The 17,762-nt window shown below is 35.1% G+C and overlaps 2 protein-coding genes across 3 annotated transcripts; both read left to right on the plus strand.

Moving 5' to 3' along the window:
- The first annotated feature begins 856 nt into the window (after positions 1-856).
- On the plus strand, positions 857-10,093 carry LOC110664644 (proteasome subunit alpha type-6). The gene is made up of 9 exons (XM_021824423.2): positions 857-1,081; positions 1,564-1,658; positions 1,741-1,822; positions 6,252-6,348; positions 7,381-7,439; positions 7,586-7,668; positions 8,413-8,508; positions 9,459-9,518; positions 9,792-10,093. Exons 1-9 carry the CDS (start codon positions 1,006-1,008, stop codon positions 9,882-9,884), a joined length of 741 nt encoding a protein of 246 aa, XP_021680115.1. The 5' UTR covers positions 857-1,005; the 3' UTR covers positions 9,885-10,093.
- An 828-nt stretch (positions 10,094-10,921) lies between these two features.
- Positions 10,922-17,241, plus strand: LOC110664632 (uncharacterized). Of its 2 annotated transcripts, XM_021824411.2 has the most exons (8): positions 10,922-11,053; positions 11,563-11,872; positions 12,732-12,929; positions 13,266-13,538; positions 14,941-15,043; positions 15,181-15,299; positions 15,749-15,925; positions 16,222-17,241. In XM_021824411.2, exons 2-8 carry the CDS (start codon positions 11,573-11,575, stop codon positions 17,038-17,040), a joined length of 1,989 nt encoding a protein of 662 aa, XP_021680103.2. In that variant the 5' UTR covers positions 10,922-11,053; positions 11,563-11,572; the 3' UTR covers positions 17,041-17,241. The 2 variants fall into 2 exon arrangements, with proteins under 2 accessions (XP_021680103.2, XP_057998588.1); XM_058142605.1 differs by lacking the exon at positions 10,922-11,053 and having other exon boundaries at positions 11,079-11,872.
- The last annotated feature ends 521 nt before the right edge of the window (positions 17,242-17,762 follow it).

Below are 17,762 nucleotides of genomic sequence, written 5' to 3' on the forward strand. Positions count from 1 at the left end.
GTCCTAATTTTTTCTTCGTGGACCATTAGCGCATTATAAAATTGCTATGGGCATTACTTAAGCTATCCATAGCCCATTAAAAAGTTGTTTAATTATTATAATTAAATTATTTTCAATTAAAATTTAAATTAAAATTTAATATTTTTAATTAATATATTTAAAAAATATTTTTATCAATGATAATTCTAATAATAATACCAAATTAAATTTAATTACTCTATGGCTTGCAGGGTAAATCAGCTGCTGAAAATGAATTTGGCAAGTTTACTAGAATAACTAGCAATAAATTTTATTTTTCAATTAAAAAAATTATTTTAAAAGACATAAATAAATACTAAAAATCATATAATTTTACAAAAATTTAATTTATTTAATAAATTTTCTATTAAATACTTAAAACACCTATACTTAAATTATATTTAATTTTTTTTACAAAATATAAAAATAAATAAATAAATTTCACTTATTATTATACAAAATAATTAAATTCAAATGGATTTTGTCATTTAAAAAAAGTCTAAATACATAAATTTTCTTAAAAAATTCATTTGAATTTAGTTATTATGTTTGAATTAAATCATATTATACGAATCATTTCAAAGGGGTCAAACAGCAAAGTTCTTGTGTTTCTGTGTGTCTTCTTGTAATTTATAATATCAAGTGAATTCCTATTTGATGAATCAGTAAATAGGGTTGAGTACTCGGCTCCATTCCACTGGACTCCGGTCCGCCTGTGGTTAAACAATGCCGTTTTCATCGTTTCTATAATTGATGCCACGTCGAACGTTTTTCATTTTTTTAAAAACAATGCTTTTTCCCATATCCAACGACGTCGTTTAACATATCCCACACAACCCCCGACATTCTCAGCCTTGTGATATTGTTTCTTTTTTCTCCTTGCCTGTGAGCAAAGCCTTCTGTGTCATTTCTCCACACGCAGAACTCACAAAACCCTAGCAAAAAATCCAATAAAAAAGGAATTGAAAATTACCAAATTGAGGCAGAATGAGCAGAGGTAGTGGAGGAGGATATGATCGTCATATCACGATTTTTTCACCGGAGGGCCGTCTTTTTCAAGTGGGTATGTGTTTTGCCAACATTCGTAAATATCATCCATTTCCATTGATATTTCGGTTTTATCGTTATAATCCTCATTAGGATATCTCTTCAGCTGAAATGCTTATGTTGCTCCTCTGAAGTTGAAATTATTGGTTGATGGATCTCATAGCTTAACTCTGTTGATCCTTGTCAATGAAATATAGTGGTTAAAAAATTTACGAATTTATTTTCATTTTATTATTTGAGGTAATTTTGCTGCCGAGTTATGACTGATATGCAATATTAGTGTAAGTCTTCCCTGTTCTGAGTATTTTTTTTAAAATTAGAAGTAGATTGATCTAAGGCTGTTTTTGATGTAAATATATTCCTTTTTCCAGCATTTTCTCAGTTCTGCTTATAGAGTATTTAATAGCTACTTTGCTTCCTCCCCCCTACCACCCTAGCATGCTTAATAGGTGGTATTTATTTGCTCTAATGGGTCTGGTTTTCCAACTGAACATACAGAGTATGCTTTTAAGGCTGTTAAGGCTGCTGGGATCACCTCAATTGGTGTTCGTGGAAAGGATTCTGTCTGTGTGGTGACTCAAAAGAAAGTGCCTGTACGCATTTGCTTATTCGTTGTGCTAAAACTTTATTATACTGCTTGAGATTTATGTTATACAATTCTCATATTGGATGCAGGACAAGCTCTTGGATCATACAAGTGTCACACATCTTTTCCCCATTACAAAGTACCTTGGTTTGCTAGCAACTGGCGTGACAGGTTTATTTTCTTCTGCGCTTTCAGCTTGATGATACAAAGCTTGGGTGAAACTTGAAAACTCAAAATATTTTGCATAATACTTAAATGTTACATACTAGAGAACTAGGTTTAGAAAGAATAAGCCTAGTATAGTTAAATCAGTTGGCATGAATTGTTAGAATAACTGGCATGGGTTGTTAGGGATGAGTTTTGGGGGGAACAGTTACTTATAGCAGTTATTGCCATATAAAAACAGTCATAACAGCCTAGTGTAATAAGAGAAGAATCATTACACAATGATAAACTCCTTCTTCCTTTCTTCCTATCTTTCTCAATCTCTTTCCAACTCTCTTTCTTCTATAATTTCTTCCCTTTCTTCTTCTGTTCTTATTCTATTTTAAAAAGGAATATTTGTTAGGGTTCAATAACCCTAACAATTGGTATCAAAGCTCTGTTGATCAATGGGCATCACTTGGAAATTACTGTTGGGACTCGCAACATGTCTAGATCTTAGGTGGTGAGTGCTGAAGCTATGAGGATGGCAGAGTTGGAGGAGCAATTCAGAATTTTGAGAGAGACCTCTCGAAGGGATTTTGAGGAGGTGAGAGCTGAGGTGAAGGGAATTAAGGCAGATATGATGATGAATATCAAAGAAGAGATGGAAACAGGTTCTGTGAACATCAAGAATGCAAATCCTTAATGAATTGAAACCCTTGTTGTTGAATTTGATGAATAATAAAGGCAAAGGAACCAATATTGGAGACGGGGTGGTGGCAGGAAATGAGGATAGGGGGATTTTGCCCATGTCAAGGAATCAACAGAGGGATCAGGGCAGCAGCTCTCAATCTTCAGTTGCTTTGGATTCTGCAGGTAACTCTAGCATTCTCCCTAAAATTGAACTAGTTACTTTTGATGGTAAGGATCCTAGGGCATAGATTAGGAAGTGTGCGAAATAATTTGAAGTCTATAAGGTTCCTAAAGAACAAATGGTGAGTATTGCTAGTCTCTTTTTGGTGGAAAGGGCAGATGCGTGGTTCCATTATTGGATTAAAGGAGAAAGGACTAATGTGTGGGAAGAGTTTGAGAATGGATTTTATGCTAGATTTGGGAAGCAGGGTTTGGAAGATGTTGTGAAGGAATTTATGAAGATTAGGTAAGAGCTACTGTGGAAGAATACCAAGATAGATTTGAGAATTGCAATGGAGAATTTTATGCTAGGGCTTGGAGAAGCTTATTTTCTGTCTGGATACATTGGGGGGTTAAGGGATGATATAAGACCTATGATTAAAATGTTGAAACCTACTACCCTATACCAAGCCTTTGAAAGTGCTAGACTGCAAGAATAGTTAGTAGAAAATACTAGAAAATCTAGACCCTTTACTAAATCCAATACCTTTAACCCTATGACCCACAGATCCACTTCAATCCACCAGAATTACAATAATTCCTACAAACCCACCACAACCAGTCAAAGCTTCATTTATCCACCAAAACCACCAAATATTGAAACTCCACAACCCTAGAAACCTCAAACCAGTAATACTACTAATTCCACAATACCTACCATTTCCCAACCAACCGCTAGTAACTCTTCAATCAACCAAAATTTAGTTAAATCCAACCCTTCAAGCCAACAACAACCTGATAAAGGCACCTTCAAACCTTGCTATAGATGTGGTGAGAAGTATTTCCTTGGTCACACTTGTAAACCAAAGACAGCCATGGCAATTCAAGTAGAGGAGCAAGAAGAGGAACCAGTTGAGGAGGGATGTTTTGATATGGGAAATGAGTTGAATTTAGGCAACCAAATGGAAGAAATGACACTTTCAGTACATGCAATGACGGGAAGTCAGGGAGCTGATACTATTAAGGTGTTAGGAACTTTCAAGAATTGGTAGTTGATCAATCTTGTTGACAGTGGCAGTACCAATAGTTTCCTTGATAAGGGAGTTGCTGAAGAGTTAAAATTGCCTTTAGTGGAGGCACCTACTACCTTTATTGTGGTAGTTGATGGAAGAAGGATTTCTAGTTTCTTACTTTGTCAGGTATTCACATGGAAAATTCAGAGCAACAAATTTTCCTTTGACATGAGGATATTGGACCTTGGAGGCTTTGACATTAGCTTAGAAGTGGATTGGATGAAAGCTTCAACCCCATTCTCTTTGATTTTGAAGCTACAAGGATTTCTTTTAATAAGGATGGGCAGTTAATTACCCTTTATGGGAAAGAAAAATTTGCTGAAGAAATTTCATTATTGTCTTGCAGCTCCTATTCTTAATTAATGCACAAGCAAGGAGCAGATTTTACTACACCAGTATTCTGCATTCAGTTTCAAAATTTTGACTCAGTTGAGAATCATTGTATGACTACGACTTTAGGTGTATCTCCTTCCTTATCCTCTCTACAATTACTGCTACAAAAGTATAGTAGTTTATTTGAAGAACCTAAGGAGTTGCCACCATTTCGGACTCACAATCATGCAATTCCTTTAATACCTGATTCTCAACTAGTAAATGTGAGACCTTATAGGTGTCCGCGCTATCAGAAGGCTGAGATAGAAAGGCTAGTGACTGAGATGCTTTGATTCCTTTATAATTCAGCCTAGTAAAGTCCCTTTGCATTAGCTGTGTTGTTAGTGAAAAAGAAAGGCGGCTCATGGAGATTTTGTATAGATTATAGGAAGCTCAATGACCTGACTGTCAAGGACAAGTTTCCTATTCCCATCATTGATGATTTGTTGGATGAATCATATGGTGTGAAGTATTTTTCGAAAATTAACCTTAGAGCAGGGTGCCATCAAATAAGAATGGAACCTGTTGACATTTATAAGGCTGCATTTAGAACTCACCATGGCCATTTTGAGTTTAAGGTCATGCCCTTTGGCTTAACCAATGTCTCAACCACTTTCCAAGCACTAATGAATCATATTTTCAGCCTTATTTAAGAAGATTTGTGCTTGTATTTTTTGATAACATTTTGATCTACAGTAGCACTATGAAGGAATATCTTGCTCATTTGGAAGAAGTCTTTAAAGTGCTTCAAGAGCAGCACTTGTATGCTAAGCTCTCTAAATGCTCTTTTGGGCAAACTTCTATTGATTATTTGGGCCACATAATTTCTGCTGAGGGAGTTTTCACTAATCCAGCAAAAATTCAGTCATTGCAACCCTAAAGGCAATCTTCAGTGGCTATCCGAAAATCACTGAAACTGTCAGCAAGGTTTTATGGGACTTATAAAGTGATTGCAAGGGTTGGAGCTATTGCTTATAAGCTGGATTTGCCACCCTCATCATCTGTGCATTCTGTGTTTCATGTGTCCTTGCTTAAAAAGAAGGTAGGGGAAAATGTGGTGCCTATGATAGAGCTTCCAATCTTTCAAGAAGATGTGGTGGAAGTTGTTCCAGAATGGGTGCTGAAATCTAGCTAATTTCCAGAATGGTCAGCTAGTGGATCAAGTTCTTATTAAATGGAAGCACTTGACTCTTGAAGATGCCACTTGGGAGGACAAAGCTTTCATCCTCATTCAATTTCTTGATTTTGCACATTCCTTGGGACAAGAATGTGCTAAAGAAGGGGGTATTGTTACATACAAGAGAACTAGGCGTAGAAAGAATAAGCCTAGTGTAGTTAAGTGAGCTGGCATGAGTTGTTAGGGATGCAGCTGGCATGAGGCATGAGTTGTTAGGGATGAGTTTTGGCAGGAACAGTTACTTGTAGCAGTTATTGCTGTATAAAAACAGTCATAACAGCCTAGTGTAATCAGAGAAGAATCATTACACAATGATAAACTCCTTCTTCCTTTCTTCCTTTCTTTTTCTATCTGTTTCCAACTCTCTTTCTTCTATAATTTCTTCTCTTGCTTCTTTTGTTCTTATTCTATTTTAGAAAGGAATATTTGTTAGGGTTCAATAACCTAATGTTAAATTTGCTGAGGATCTTGATATTTAACATTTGCTTGGGGGTTGGTTAACTCACCTATAATTGTTTGAATCTCTTGGGTTGTTGATATGATTCTTTTAACTTATATGTCCTCAACAAATTTTTTGTACGTGGTATCAGTTTTGATTTATTTTATCATCTAAGGGAACCACAGTTATTTATCACTTTATCTTGAAATCTGGAAATGATGATTAAAAAGGATGACAATAGCTCCAGTATTGGAGCATATGTCATGAGACAGTTAAGTGAGTCCAATAATTTTGCAGCCTTATCCCTAGCATATTGAATGTGCTGTCACACAAGACAAAAATAAAGCAATTGCTTCTGTGTGAAGAGCTTTTATCTACAAAAATGACAAGGCTACCATGTTTCTATTTTATAGTGTTAAGAATCAATATTTAGATTTTTTTTTTTTTAATGCTTTGGAAGTGGCATGTAGATCAGGAATTTGCTTTGTGTTGTTAAAGATTATTGGGAGCTAAATTGTCTGACTCTGTCATTCCATTTTCCAGCTGATGCAAGGACCTTGGTTCAACAAGCTAGGAATGAAGCCGCTGAGTTTCGCTTCCGATATGGATATGAGATGCCTGTGGATGTTTTGGCTAAATGGTAATTTCTTTGTTTTACATGACATGACAGATTAACAAATATACACTGAGTGACTTTGTTATATGTTTGAGCTAGTTAGTTAAATGCATCCGTTCTTTCTTTTAAGCTTCAATTTTGTGTTAAAGAAACCAAAGTGATATTCAACCATATGGTTGTAACTTGTTTACTTTCCCTCTCTTAGAATGTGGTTTATGACTGTCACATGTCCTGTTTGTTATTGCTTTAAATATAGGCATTTGATTTGTAACTTGTAAGTTGATTTTGTAGTGGACATCCTGTGGTGTAGATTTAAAACAGCTACAGTCACCTTGATATAAACTATTGGGTAAAATAAAATACAAGAAGTAATCTGGATGATGCATGGCTTGCTTAGAAAAGCAGGATAAGAGACTGTTTTGATTCACTGCTCAAGGTTACAGTTTTGTTCATCTAGGTTAAATATTATCAGATGATATTTTGTTTTGTTCACTTGGATATTAAGACAGTTTCATTGTAGTTTGAAAACTATGAATGAAGGAAACATTGACTACTTTTGAGTCAGTCATTGCTATGCATGTTTCCTAGATTGATGTCTGAGATGTCATTCATGCTTGTGGCATAAATATTTTCAATTCAAGGTTTCCTAATTTTTAAAATTAATAATGTGCATTCATGTCACAAAAAAATGGAAGTTACTTGGATTGGAAAAGCATTGTAACCCATTAGTGAGGTCTTGGACATCCAGTAGACTGCAGCAGAGGGATCTCATATCATCAGAAGCAGGGTGAGAACACCCAAAAGGTGCTCACATGAATTGCTGTAATTGTTATTCAAGTAGATTTGCTCTCTCCATAGAACATGCTGCACATAATCAGCACCTTCCTTTCCTCTTACTTATGTTACCATTCTTTAGCAGCATACGATTGGCTTATACTTTGCCTGTAAAGTTGACTGCACCGTTGACTTGGTGTTTTCCAGTTTATCATATTATCATTGCTTTAAGTTACTGATGTATGATGGAGTCAACTTACGTTAAAATGCTTTGGTGGACAGGATAGCTGACAAATCTCAAATTTATACACAACATGCTTATATGAGACCACTTGGAGTAGGTAAATTTTTGGTCTTCTTTGCTGTTGTGAAGGATTTATATCTTTCTCTCCACACCTGCCTTTTTCTCTTTTAAGCTCTTACTTTCATCTGCCTGTTCAGTGAGGTTAATTCTTTCTCATGATTTTTCAATTTTTGCTTTTGGAAGTTGCTATGGTTTTGGGTATTGACGAGGAATATGGGCCTAGGCTCTATAAATGTGACCCTGCTGGCCACTACTTTGGGCACAAGGTATGTGCAAATTTTATTTCATGTCATGTTATTATGAAATGTTGCGTTCTTTTACTTTGTATGAGAAGAACATTTACCTCCAATTTTAACAGCCGACTTATCAATAAATAACCACTTATTCTAACTCATGTGCCTTCTACGTGGTGTGCTCTGGTTGCTAATACATTTTTCTTCAATAGGGAACTAATAAATTATGCCCCTTCATGTCTTTATTATTATTATTATTATGTTAAGCTGTCGAGGAATGAGATAGTTACAAATGTGCTCCTGAATGCACTCAGTGCATGCACCAATTACCAGACTACATTTAATGGGAAATGATATTGCAACATTTTGCTATGTGATATTCATCCCTTTTTTTGTTTTGCTTTTTTCATATTCCTGAAGTTACACATAAGCTGAGTGGATGTACAAACTTGATAACTGTAGGTTGCCAAAATAAATTGCAGAAACACTGCAATTGTTTGGTCATAATCACCTGTTGTTCGAGAATTTAATTAGCAGATTTAGTTTACTTTCTTTGCGAGTTACTAATTGATCATTTCACATTCACCGGGAGAGTTATGGATGCTTTATGAATATGTTTGTCCAGCACTTGCCTGCCCAATTTAAATTATTGAATGTAACAGCATTGATGTATATTACTATTATTCAACTGTTCTGAAATGGCTGCAGCTTTTCCTCCCTGTCTCTACCTTTACTGAAGTAAAATTTCATGCCTAAGAAATAAGTTCAATTGTTTAGGCTACAAGTGCAGGATTAAAAGAACAAGAAGCAATTAATTTCTTGGAGAAGAAAATGAAGAATGATCCTCAATTTACCTACGAGGAAACAGTGCAGGTAGATTCTGGTACTTTATATTTGTAAGATTTACGACTTGTATTGTAAAATGACTTGGCTAAAATTATTACTTCCTTATGATTGGGCTGAAGTTCTTAATCCCATTTTCTCAGCCTTCCTGCAGTTTTTCACATTTTTCCTTTTTTCTGAAAAAAAGGCATTTTTGTCAGACTGTTTGACATGATCAATGACGTAAATAACTGGCTGGTTGAACTTGTGTGCCTGTTTGCCCAAGCATTTGTAAAAACAAAATGGAATTATATTCTTACTTGAGAAAGTTTTTTACTCTTGGATTTTTATTTTATTTTATTTATTTTTTATTAATTTATGGATTTCCCCATCATTTTGATTTGATTTGTCATTTAGGTAGTCTGATTTGATTTGTCATTTAGGTAGTCGAATCCAGTCACTAGCACAGTTGTTTAATTGTCTTGTTTCAATAATTGCCATCTTGCCATGTAATAGAAAATGATTTGATTTGATAACAACGTCTATTCATACAACTTTGGCAAATGAGCTATAGATCTTCTAGACTCAAGATTAATGCTTGACATTTGATGGGCCCTTATTTTTTGATGCCATGTTTTGATTTTCATTCCCTTTCTTTGCTGCGAAAGGGCTTTTGAACTGCTGATTATTCATGTGCATGCATCTTTCTACATATACAAGTGCACGTATGCATGCACGCATGTGTAATTATAGCTGCGCCCTCTTTATAGAGAGAGTTTATGTCTTTCTGCTGCTAAGTGCCGACCTCTAAAGACACTAAAGGAGTGGGGCCAATTTCTTCACATTCAGTTTGGAGACCAATGTATGCTATTGCTTGATTTGTTAGTTTACTGAGCATCATTTTTGTACCATTTAAAATACTCAACATAGCACACAATAATATTCTTCATGATTCTTCTTACGAGACTAGTCTAATGTCATCATTTTACTTTCATGTACAGACCGCGATCTCTGCCCTGCAATCGGTTCTACAGGAGGATTTTAAGGCCACTGAGATCGAGGTACTAAATATAAAATATCCCCTTCGTTTTGTTCAGATATGTGCTATAGTTTTATCCATTATGTGAGGAGCAAAGTTAATACTGAGCGAAGTTATAACCAACACACACTATTTTTTAGTGATACATGACAACTTATCTGCCACTTAAGTTGGGCTCCACAAGATTGTATGTATGGAGTTACATTATATATAATTCTCAGCAGTTGGTGTGAAGTCTTTGTTTAATTGCATTTTTGATGATGACAATTCATACCTAAAACCTTTTTCTTTGTAGGTTGGAGTGGTGAGGAAGGAGAATCCAGTCTTTAGAGTGTTGTCCACTGAGGAGATTGATGAGCACTTGACTGCTATAAGCGAGCGAGACTAAATGATGAACTGTTGATGGGATCCTAAAGCAGATAAAGCATTTTTCTTTTTCATAAAAAAATGAAGCAATATATGGTCAAAAACTCAAAAGGACCGAAAATCATTTCTTAAGTCTAGGGACAATCTGTACTTTTTATAAATTGTGATTAGCCGTTTCTACCTGCAAAGCTTATTTGTGAATGTGAACTTTCAATCATTCTTAAACTTCTAGTCGATGTTCAGATGTTTGTTTCTCTCCAGAATACTGAAAAAGGGATTTTCATATAAACCAGCCAAGAATCGGTTCTGAACCAGAATTGGCTTATAATCAGATTGAAAGTCGGTTAAAATTGTATTAACTAAAACTGGATTGGATTCAAAACCAATTTGTGAAAAAATTTAACCCGTAGATTTGAATAAACTGGAATGGAAGGCTCTTGAGGTTTCCGTTTTAATCCCTTTGAACCTTGAATTAAAATCATTGGACCAATGGCCATCCCTACATAAACTTGATCGTTCACGACTTGTTATGCCGTGGAGATGCATATAAATTTCCACTGTCAACAGGAAATTTCACCATCTGAAATTGAAAGGTTCTTATTGAAAGAATGAGATTAATGATTATTGAAGAATCAAATTTTGCTTTTTGATGCCGAGTGGGGAGAAACAGTTTTCGAAAACGCATCCCCTTTTGCTCGTCTGGTTTTGGTCCAATGGTAAGGGAATAATGAACCTGGAGCCACGGTTCGATCCCCCTTCCCCCACAACAAAAAAAAAAAAAAAACGCAACCCTCTTTTGGCCAAAAGGATCAAACTGCTTATATTTTTTTTTTATCTGTTAATTTTTATTAATAATCAATTTTATTTTTTCTTTTTTCATTTATTTTATATCGGACTACAATCCAAAAAGGCTCGTAGGCAAGTACGGGAGTGGGACACAGAAGCAAAAGACCGCCAAAGCTTTCTCGGTTCGCTTCAGCACCCACCCAATCTCCAGCCGCCACGCGTCCAAGAAAAGTATTAATTTTGTAAAACGAGGGTTTATTTCGCGTTTCTTCATCTCCAAAACTCGCAATAAAAGAAAAAAAAAAGGGAGATCGCGCGTAAACAGAGAGATGCTACGGTATATAATCTTTTGATTCCTTAGAAACCAAGGTATAATAAGAATCAAGTCAAAGTCCAGCTCTTCAGGTTTGTACGTTAAAATTCTCATTTCTAGTGTTTAATCATGTTTAGGTTTGCACTTTTTTTTTTTTTTTATCATTCCTTTTAATTTGGGCCTCAATTCTTGTTTATCCAATTCTGGAATCAAAATGGTTCCTTTTCGTTTCTTTAATGATTTGTTCGTTTGCTTGGTTGCTGGGAGAGGGGGAGGAATCAATGATAGGATTTTTTATTTGAAGGGGAAACGTTTGGTGATGGATTTGGGTTCTCAATTTTCTTTTGTTGTTTTTACTTAAGCTTTCTCGGCAACCGAACAAGCTTTTAATTTTATATTGATAGGGATCCAATAAGCAATGCTTAATTTTGAATTTTTTTTTAATTATTTTCACTTAATTTTGAATTTTTTTTTAATTATTTTCATTAAGGGTGTTTTTTAAATACTGAAATTTTAGCAGTTGAAAGTGATACTGTAATAGTGAGATACTGAGGAAGATAATTATGGTGAATTTTATTTTATTTTATTTTTTTTGAATTAGGGATATAATCATGGCCACTGCAACTATGGCTACTGCAGCTGGTGCAGCTGCTCTTTTGTACTATACATTGAACCGTAAGTTACGGTCAAGTACCTCTCATGATGATGACGAAAATGATAATCTCAGTGTGCCCAGTAATATTCCTTTGGGAATTGAACGAGTATCGCATAGGCTAATTCAAGCCCCTGGCACATGGTTGGAGACAATCTCAACTTTGTCAGAGACGCTTAGGTTTACTTACTCTGAGACTCTAGGAAAGTGGCCCATTGGGGACTTGGCATTTGGGATCAACTTTCTATTAAAGAGGCAGGTGAGCATTTATTTTCATGGCTTTATTATTATTATTATTATTATTATTATTATTATTATTATTATTATTATTTGTGTTTTTGGTATCAAAAGCTTCAATTATATGAATTCAAGGATGTGCTGCTGGTGCCTAGAATTTAGTATAATGGCCTTGATAAATTGCTTTCTTCTAGGAAAGAATTGGTTGATTTATATGTTGTGGTTGAAGATGTATCTTTCCATTTGAATATCTGAATGAAAATTACAGTTGCATTTGCCAGGGGAAAAAAAAGATGTTGGATGTATATATGAATAGATGCATTTGAATTCTACTGGCTGCTTGATTATGTCTGTGTATTGGTTTGGTAGTGATGCTATTTTATGACTGTTTATCCACTTATACTGTTATGCAATTGCCTATCAGTTATTAGTGTTGGATTGATGGGATAAGATGATGGATCATGGAGGTTGTGATTCTGCCACTATTTTAATGAAACTAAAATTTTGCCTTTTTGCTTGATGGAGAAATTATACTGTTGAAAGAAGTCAATAACTGCTGCATTAGGCATAGTGGTGATTTATCATCAGGATACTGTTTGAACCAGGATATATTATCTGAATAGGCCTAATTTAAGTTTTTTTATAAGACTTTAGTTTGGCATATGGAATGATAAGTCAAAAAAAAAGAAAACCTGTTACCTTTATCTCTGTTTACTGGCACACTAAATCTTTTGCACATGCTGCCAGGTAGTTTTATCTTCAAGTCATCTTTATGAGTAATAGTGGCTGTTGATAACCGTGAGATGCTCTGACACATTTATTCTTTATATGGCTTTTCATTTTGCCAGGCCAATAACCCGCTCTCATAACTATATTTGCAGGGGAACTTGCATGTTGGCAGTGTGTTTGGTGGTGAAGATAGCATACAGCTGAAAGGATCAGAAATAACAAATGAACTCAGATATCTTTTAAGCTTGCTGACCCTGTGTTGGCATTTCTCCAAAAAGCCATTTCCTTTATTTTTGGAGGAGACAGGATATACTGAAGAAGATGTTCTTCTTCAAGAACCTAAAGCAGGAGTGAGTCAATTTGAATGTAAATAGTGCTATCTATTTATTGATCCATTTTATTTTATTTTATTTTATTTTTTTCGCGGAAGGGGATGGCTAGAAGTGCTCACGGTATGAACAGAAAACTCTCCCATGAATTTTGCTAGTGAATAGTGATGATTGATAGGGATATTTGCTGAAGTAATACAATGTGAATCTTATACATCCACTTTCCAAGTTGGATAATCCATGTGATGATGATGAATTGCACACGTTCTGATTGCCATTATTACATTCAAGCGTATACACAATATGTTTGCTTCATTCAATTTATCTATTCATGTAATTCCAATCTTTATTTTGCAGATATTGAAGCCAGCTTTTACAATTTTAGTTGATCACAAGACAAAATATTTTCTCTTACTTATTCGTGGTACACATAGTATCAAGGATACTTTGACAGCTGTGACAGGAGCTGTCGTGCCATTTCATCATAGTGTTGTGTATGAGGGAGGAGTCAGCAACTTAGTTCTAGGTTATGCACATTGTGGGATGGTTGCAGCTGCTAGGTGGATTGCAAAACTTGCAACTCCTGTGCTTAAAAAGGCTCTTGGGCAATATCCTGATTATAAACTTAAGGTAAAAATGCATTTTGGAAAATTTCCCCTGCCTTTCCTCATATTCTTTAACTATTTGTGCACTTAAAAGTAGATCAAGTTCATTTACTTCTTCTAAAAATCACAGACAAAGAAGGTAAAGTAGAATTACAGCTTTCTTTTTATTTCATGCTTCTGAGTTTGAACTTGAAGGGAGTAATATTTCTGTGATTTTAGTTTCTTTGGCCTTTTAACAGAAGTCCCTTCTATAGTAACATGTTTAAATCTAAGCATTCCACTCCCTTTTTATGATGCAGTCAAATAAGATTATATATCATTATTTTGGTTTAATATTAACTACCAAATTCAGTTTTTTCTTGTAAGTTTCTATTTAGGATGTTTGAGGTTTTGTATTGTTTAGTTATTTTTATCATCATTACAATATTTAGAAAGTTGTTTTCTTTGTATCCTGTTTAGTACTGATTTAGAATTTTCCTAGTTTGAGATCTTATAATCCTAGCAGGAGTAGGATTGGAATCATTCTATTTTTGGATTACTAATCAAAGTAGGAGTAGGCAGTAGGATTAACTATTAAATCTCTATAAATTATCTATATTCATAGGCTTTGTTTGTGAAAGTATATTAGATTTGAAAGGCTCAACGGCAACTCCTCCCCCTTCTCCCTTTTCTTTTTCTCTTCTTTTTCCCCTCTGCTGCCACAGTACTTTGGGTACAATTACAGCTTCAAAAACAACCAGAAATTTCTCTTCTTTTCCCTATCTAATAAGCTCTAATTCAAACTCTTAACCTTATCCCTTAAATTGGAAATCATAAAATCATAAATTGCTTTCAGTCTGCATCTAATAAAAGCATTTGTGGGTTGTTTCCTCAACCACTAAGTGTTTCACCTGTGTTTTTAGCCAGTTGGCTGCAACAAGTGCTTGCAAGATTACTTAAGTTGGTTATTGCATTGGTCATTTTCACCATAGCCTTCACCTCCACCGTCTTTTATCTACCCCTCTTGTATGGGAACAAAGATATAATGCATAGACCAATTCATGCTACCCTTTATTACCTATTTACCTACGTCAGCTTTTTTATTTTACTATGATGGGTTTTCCTGCTGAATATGCCTGAAACTTTTTGCTTCTGAACATTCTTACCTCTTCTCATTATGTTACGTGTCTTGTTGATCTTGCAAGACTTAATAATTGCTAGTTGCACTAGTTTTCTCCAAAATTTTCGTGCCAACTATATTGGAAATTTAGAACTTATATTAATGCAATTAGATTGTGTTATAATTGTAACCTTTGGTTGGTTCTTGACAACTAATTTACAAGCATTAATTTTTAACAATAATAAAAATGCTTCTCAGGCATATTTTAGTATCATATTAGTGGTTCTTAAGATGTATAAGATAATAAATTCCATTTTTTGATTCAAAGATTGTAGGACATTCATTGGGTGGGGGCACCGCTGCTCTTTTAACATATGTATTGCGGGAGCAGAAGGAATTATCGATGACTAGCTGTGTTGCATTTGCTCCAGGTTTGCATTCATTTCACATAAAAACCTCAGTATTATGGTTCATGTTGAATCCTTTTAATCCTTTCTCTATTATTTAATTATAGAAAACATATTTAGCAGTGTGAGCTTGATGTTTGTTTGACTTGTTTTACATGCAGCTGCTTGTATGACATGGGAATTGGCTGAATCTGGCAATGATTTCATTACTTCTGTTATAAATGGAGCTGACTTAGTGCCTACATTTTCAGCTGCTGCAGTAGATGACCTGCGTGCAGAGGTTATTTCCCCAACAAATTGTGTATAGGATTTAATTGTTGCTAGCAAATGAATTTTGAGGATTCCTAGGTGGATAATTTCTTATTCATGCATCTTAAAGGGGTAGATTTTTGTTCTTGTGTTTGGCGTTTCAGATGTGTTATCATATTTATTGGTTCTAGATTAGCGTTGGTTTAACTAAAGGTATCATTCTAATTGGTTCCAATTTTTCCTATAAAGAAGTTGCATTGTTGCATCTTTTAGATGAAGTTTACTTTGCACAGAATCCCCAAGGATTTCACTCTTTTTTCTTTGAGAAAATTTTATTTGCAAAAACAACTGCTAGCTCTTCTAACTCCATAGGTGCTGGGTGAACTTTCTCTCTCCTCTTTCGCTTGAAGTGATTAGGGTGTACTGTACTTATGATTTCTCCTCCTGTTTCTGCTGCTCTGACATATTTTCTCTTTTCAGGTGACAGCTTCTGCATGGCTGAATGATTTGAGAAATCAGATTGAGCGCACAAGAATTCTTAGTACTGTTTATCGTTCTGCATCAGCCTTGGGTTCCCGGCTTCCATCCATTTCAAGTGCTAGAGCGAAGGTTGCTGGGGCAGGAGCAATTCTGCGTCCAGTTTCTAATGGTACTCAGGTAGTCTCTTTTATGCTATAGCAAACTAATCTCTCTTAAAAGCATTTAGTTCCTTGGGCACTTTTTTGCATTTTCACTGAACTGAATTAGCGTTTCTATGGTTTTTGATTCTCCTTGTTTCTAGTTCTATTTCAACTAAGCATTGGGACCAATGACTGTTTGTGCCTTGAGTCGAGCATCATTCATTATTTGAAATGTGTTTGAATTATGTTTTTTGAATCTATAACCAAGTTCAATTGTGCAAGTGGCCAGTGACTGTTCATGATAACTTTCAATTTTGTTTCTGATGTTCATAGGTTGTGATGAGGAGGGCCCAAAGCATGGCTCAGGCAGCATGGACAACCCGTCCTTCTCTTCGCCTATCTTCATGGTCATGCATTGGTCCCCGTCATCGAGGTGCAACTGCATGTTCCAACTCAGCAGATGGAAGTTCACCTACATCTTCCCACAGAGTAGACACTTCTGAGCCTCTTATATCTACCAAGAATACCACAAGAGAGACCATTGAACTTCCTGTAAGTTCTGGAGAAGCAGAATGGACATCAGAAATTGAATATTTTTCAGATGAGATGCCTAAACACATGGATGTAGATGCTCATCTTGATGGTGGTGAGGACTTTAGGAGTAATACACATGAAGACCAAATGAATGAAATTGAATTGTGGAAACAACTTGAGCATGAGCTTTATGATCGAGCAGATGGCGAGGATGCTGATGTGGCAAAGGAAATAAGGGAAGAAGAGGCAGTGGCCATGGCGGAGGTAGGTGAGAGCGAGTCTGAAAGCACTGCTCAAGAAACTAAGGAAGTGCACAGATTCTTTCCTCCAGGAAAGATCATGCACATTGTTACCCTTCAACTTGATAGTGCAGAGCCAGAGAGTGAAGGTGATTCCCCTTCCAGCAGCGATTCAGAAAATACCCAGTCACTGGGCGAAGCTAAAGTTGGGATTTTCGTCACCCCAAGATCTCTTTATAGTAAACTGAGGCTTTCCCAAACTATGATTAGTGATCACTTGATGCCTGTCTATAGGAGACAGATTGAAAAACTAATTAAAGAACTCGAGCAAGAAGCAACTAATGATAACCATTATAGCAGTGAGACGGTAGTGTTATAGGGAAATGATCATTCATTCACATGGGAATCATTATGATACGGAAAATGGATTTTGACATCTTACATATCTGAAGTGGAAATGCTTTTTGATTTCTCATTGATCTTGACCATCGATGGGTACCAGCACTTTCATTTCAATCTTTTGTGAAGCCATTTGGCTTGTGAATGGACTTGATTAATTGCATTTCTGCGAGTTAGTGTTTGTTTCATTTTTTTTTTTCTAATAAGTTGGCCTGTGCATAACTGTTAACCTTTTTTTAATGACACGCATTTTCCTTTTTCAAGAGTTATGTGTCCGTTTTATTTAATTAAGTTCAGAAATTATATTAAATTAAAATTTTTAATAAATTAGAGTTTTAAGTTGGACGTAATTACAAAAATTGAATATTTTTAAATATGTTAATTAAAAATGTTAAAAAATTTAAATTTAACATTTTTTAATTATAAAATTTAAAACAATAAGATAAAATTTTGAATTATTTTAAATAAATTTAATATATATTCAACTAAACTAAATTTTTGTTTTAAAAATTTAGGGTCGGCTATATGGATTCTCTTTCTCCATTCTAAACGATTTTCGGTTAAATTCTCGGAAATGTGTAATGCTCTTAAGTCATGTTGTACTACTCTTCTCAAAGTCAGTTTAGGTCTACCCTTTCTATTTTTTCTATCTTCTAACCTAATGTGCTCTACTTGTCTAACTGTAGCATCTATATGTCTACG

This window comes from Hevea brasiliensis, unplaced genomic scaffold (assembly GCF_030052815.1).
Source record: "Hevea brasiliensis isolate MT/VB/25A 57/8 unplaced genomic scaffold, ASM3005281v1 Scaf583, whole genome shotgun sequence".
Classification (NCBI taxonomy): Eukaryota; Viridiplantae; Streptophyta; class Magnoliopsida; order Malpighiales; family Euphorbiaceae; genus Hevea; species Hevea brasiliensis.